Source organism: Etheostoma spectabile, chromosome 17, assembly GCF_008692095.1.
Source record: "Etheostoma spectabile isolate EspeVRDwgs_2016 chromosome 17, UIUC_Espe_1.0, whole genome shotgun sequence".
In the NCBI taxonomy this organism is placed as follows: domain Eukaryota; kingdom Metazoa; phylum Chordata; class Actinopteri; order Perciformes; family Percidae; genus Etheostoma; species Etheostoma spectabile.
The window spans coordinates 12,225,125-12,228,516 of NC_045749.1; the positions used below are offsets into that span (position 1 = coordinate 12,225,125).

The 3,392-nt window shown below is 40.7% G+C and overlaps 1 protein-coding gene across 3 annotated transcripts in view; it reads right to left on the reverse strand.

Annotated features, from left to right (window-relative positions):
* Positions 1-3,392, reverse strand: part of pdzd7a (PDZ domain containing 7a) — a 17,471-nt gene that overhangs the window by 6,612 nt on the left and 7,467 nt on the right. For all 3 annotated transcript variants that reach the window (XM_032541225.1, XM_032541224.1, XM_032541226.1), the window contains 5 exons: positions 3,020-3,175; positions 2,331-2,503; positions 1,217-1,308; positions 1,011-1,102; positions 771-839 (listed from right to left, as the gene is read on the reverse strand). In XM_032541225.1, the coding sequence (XP_032397116.1) occupies positions 771-839; positions 1,011-1,102; positions 1,217-1,308; positions 2,331-2,503; positions 3,020-3,175 (582 nt within the window). The remainder of the gene's footprint in view (positions 1-770; positions 840-1,010; positions 1,103-1,216; positions 1,309-2,330; positions 2,504-3,019; positions 3,176-3,392) is intronic.

The window sequence follows — 3,392 nt, forward strand, 5'->3', positions numbered from 1 at the left end:
AATAATAATAATAAGCCTACATTCTAAGGGATAACAGAAGCATAAAAGAACAAATATTCACAATTGTACTGTAATAAAGTAAAAACTGTTCAAAATGGATAAAATGACTGTCTAAAAGCTTATTGTGACCACAAACCTTGGATTTTAGAAAATGAGATGGCTGCAGTCAGTCTAAAGTTAGACTCTATTGATTGTGTCTCAAATGACTCTTGGATGAGAAAAAGGATAAAATCATCTCTGTAGTTGACATGTCACAGTGGCCGACCAGGCTCGTCTCAGGCTTTTCTGTTGGCCACAGAGATGTAACACAAGCCTCTGCTTTAGCGCAGGCACAGGGAACCTGAGATATCTTGTGCATTAGCAAGTGTGGGTAGGTGTGGGGGGGTGTGTGTGGTGGTGTGTGTCTTGTGTGTGTGTGGTTTGTGGGTGTGTGTGGTGTGTGTTGTTGTGCGTGTGCGTGCGTGCGTGCGTGTGTTTTATGAGGTCAGGAAGTGGGTATGTGTGTGTGTGTGGAATGCCAGGGACAGGCTATGGTGTGTGCCTGCAGGTGTTTCAGTTTGACACTACAGATATGAGATGAGTCAGGTAAGGGAGAAAAAGTAAGAGTGGTTAGGGGAAAGGATAAAAGGTGAGAGTTAAGCCCCATGTGACTCTTATGTTGCTCTGGGATCGGAGAAAGGACATCAGTCGGACAAAGAGGAAGTCAGAAGATAGAGGTGCTGTCTATTAAGAGAAAGGGTGAGAGGAAGGAAGAGATACAGTTAATTTACCTGGGATTGGGGTGATGAGGTGACGTCGAGGGGTTCCACTGCGGGGGGAGCGCAGAGCTGGAGAACGCACTAAGAAGAAATAAACAATTAAAGATGTATTGTTTATTTTCCATTAATTCCTTTGGTCTGTATACCTGCTTTTTGTTACTTGTATATTTATTTTGTTTCTTTCATGAAAACAGGACATTATGAATGTATGTTGTAACAGGAAAGTGATGTTAAGTCCATTCTTCTGCTTACCAGAGCGACTCTTGAGAATATCGTACGCCTCCAGCTCAAAGGGCACGACCATGCTGTCAAACCGACCCAACTCCGTAGTGGGAATTAGCATTCTGCAAGGGAAATGAGTCAGTTACATACATGTTAACACATAGTTACACAGTATGCATACAGAAAAAAACAGTATTATACTGTTCGTATTCTTAAATACAATATATGTATCTCACCTTATTTCTCTGAGAAGTAGCAGTTTCTCTGGCCTGTCCAAGATGGCCAAAAGGGGACGCACTAAATCCTCAATTACATTGTCAGACAAAAACTGAGGGAAAGATTAGATAGTTACACCAATTAGAGGAGAAGAATCAGAAGAGCCAACCAGTGTGGTGGTGTCTATAGCCAGACTTCTATCAGGTTGTTTTCTGATTTTTAAATTTTACACATGAAGTTCAGTTTACTCGTCACAAAAAACACTACTAAGCTTGGGAAAACAGCCATATAATGTCCTTTGTGGCTTTGGTAGGAGTTTTACAAAGTTTGAAAAAATAACCTTGATGATGTCATGACAATGTCATTAGAGTTGTCTTGTCTAGTGCTTGAGTCTTGCAACAGTAAGTCTGAGGTGCAAACTGAAGGTGTGAGGTTTGAAAGACGTGAGCATTCAGGAGAAAGGGAGTATCTAATTAAAGACACTATAAAGGTGCATTTTGGGAAACGTATGATCCACTGTGAGACTAAAAGTCAGGATAAGTCTGGCTCTGCTACATCAAATTCTACCATTTGAAAAAAAAAACTATCCTGTCTCTTGTGAATCCCTCAACTTTATGGAAGTGCAATACCAAATTGCTGGAGTAGCCCTTTAGCTGAAGTTGTTCCATTTTCATGATTGGGAGTTGGGTTGTTTTCTGATATGTTGCATGTACATTAAATATTCACTTTTCCAAGAACACCACATAGCACTGTTTTCTTTGGTGTTTTATTACTGTATTGTGAGTCATACTGTGCTCTGAGTAGACTTGATATCTTCTGCAGTGTTGGCAAAGAAGCTGATCCCCTAAAATTGGCCACTAAGTATGAGATGGGCCCAAGAGACACAAGGGGATCAAATGATGGCTGATATTTGATCCTAATCATAAATGACAGGAAAAATGTGTCTTTTGTCACAGCAGCTGCCAGACACATCTTTGACTAAGGGACACCTTACTGAACAATACTGCACCTTAGGGAACAATACTGCACACTTAAGCCTGCAAGTAATATGGCTGGTTTTCATTCAGTAAGAAGAAAAAAACAGGAGAATGCCACTGAGGTGTTAGAGATGGTAATCTTAGATCAGAAACTCACCCGCCGACAGTGTCTCATTACAGCAGCCACCTCATCATAGCTGAGCAGTTTCTTTGCCATGTCCTCCACATGCATCAGGTTCTCTGGTCGGGGCAGCGGGCTGCTATCTTTAACCCCAGCACGGGATTCCCTCGGGGAGGTCAAGAGCTGGAAGGGATTGCCCCGCTCCTTATCTAAGGAATTAGTGCATACTAAAATAAACACGATGCAAACAAAAGCATCTGTAGGTGGCATGAGACACTTACACTCATACAAAATAAGATTTGACCTCACAACCCCAGAGATGTCCATGCAAAATATCACAAAGTTTTTCCAGTGAGGCTGCTGCAAAGCTGAATCATCATAGATCTATGTCTTATGTGTGTCGGTTCCCACCCTATCTCACCGCCGATGGCCAAAACTGATGTAAACTTAAGAACTCCAAGGAATGAGCGAATAGCTACTGTAATGAACTATAACCCCCCAAATGCCAAAAATATAATCTGAAACACGATGCTATGTATTTTTCCTGGATCCAGACCTGACTCGCTACCCATTTTTCTGATTTAATGCAGGGATTCAAATATAATAACTGAAGTGAAGTGAAACAAAAGGGAAATTCAGTCAAAACCTTAGGGTATATTTTGCTGTGTGGGATGCCGAATATGTGCCTGGAAAGTAAGAAGAATGCTTCGTGTCCGTGCCCTCACCTTTGTCTGCATTGTGAGACAATGACTTGGATGGGCTCTTTTCTTTAAGGTCTTTCTTAAAGAACAGGTTGACAAAGGTTTTAGATCGCTGCAGGCTGGTTTTACCCTCTCGAGAGTTGTTTTCCTTCTGTTGCCTCTGCTTCTTTTGTCTTTTCTCTAAAGGTAGAAACAAAGGAAGACAAAATAACATTTAAGTCCCTCTAAATCAGCATATTTAGACAAAACAGATACATTTTCCCAACCAAATAACAGAGTTTAACACCTGCTAAATTATATTTAAAAAAAGTATATACCTAAACGACTAAATCATAGGAAAATCTTCCATAATTGTAGTTAACCCATAGCAAGAATAGGACATTCTGCATATATATAT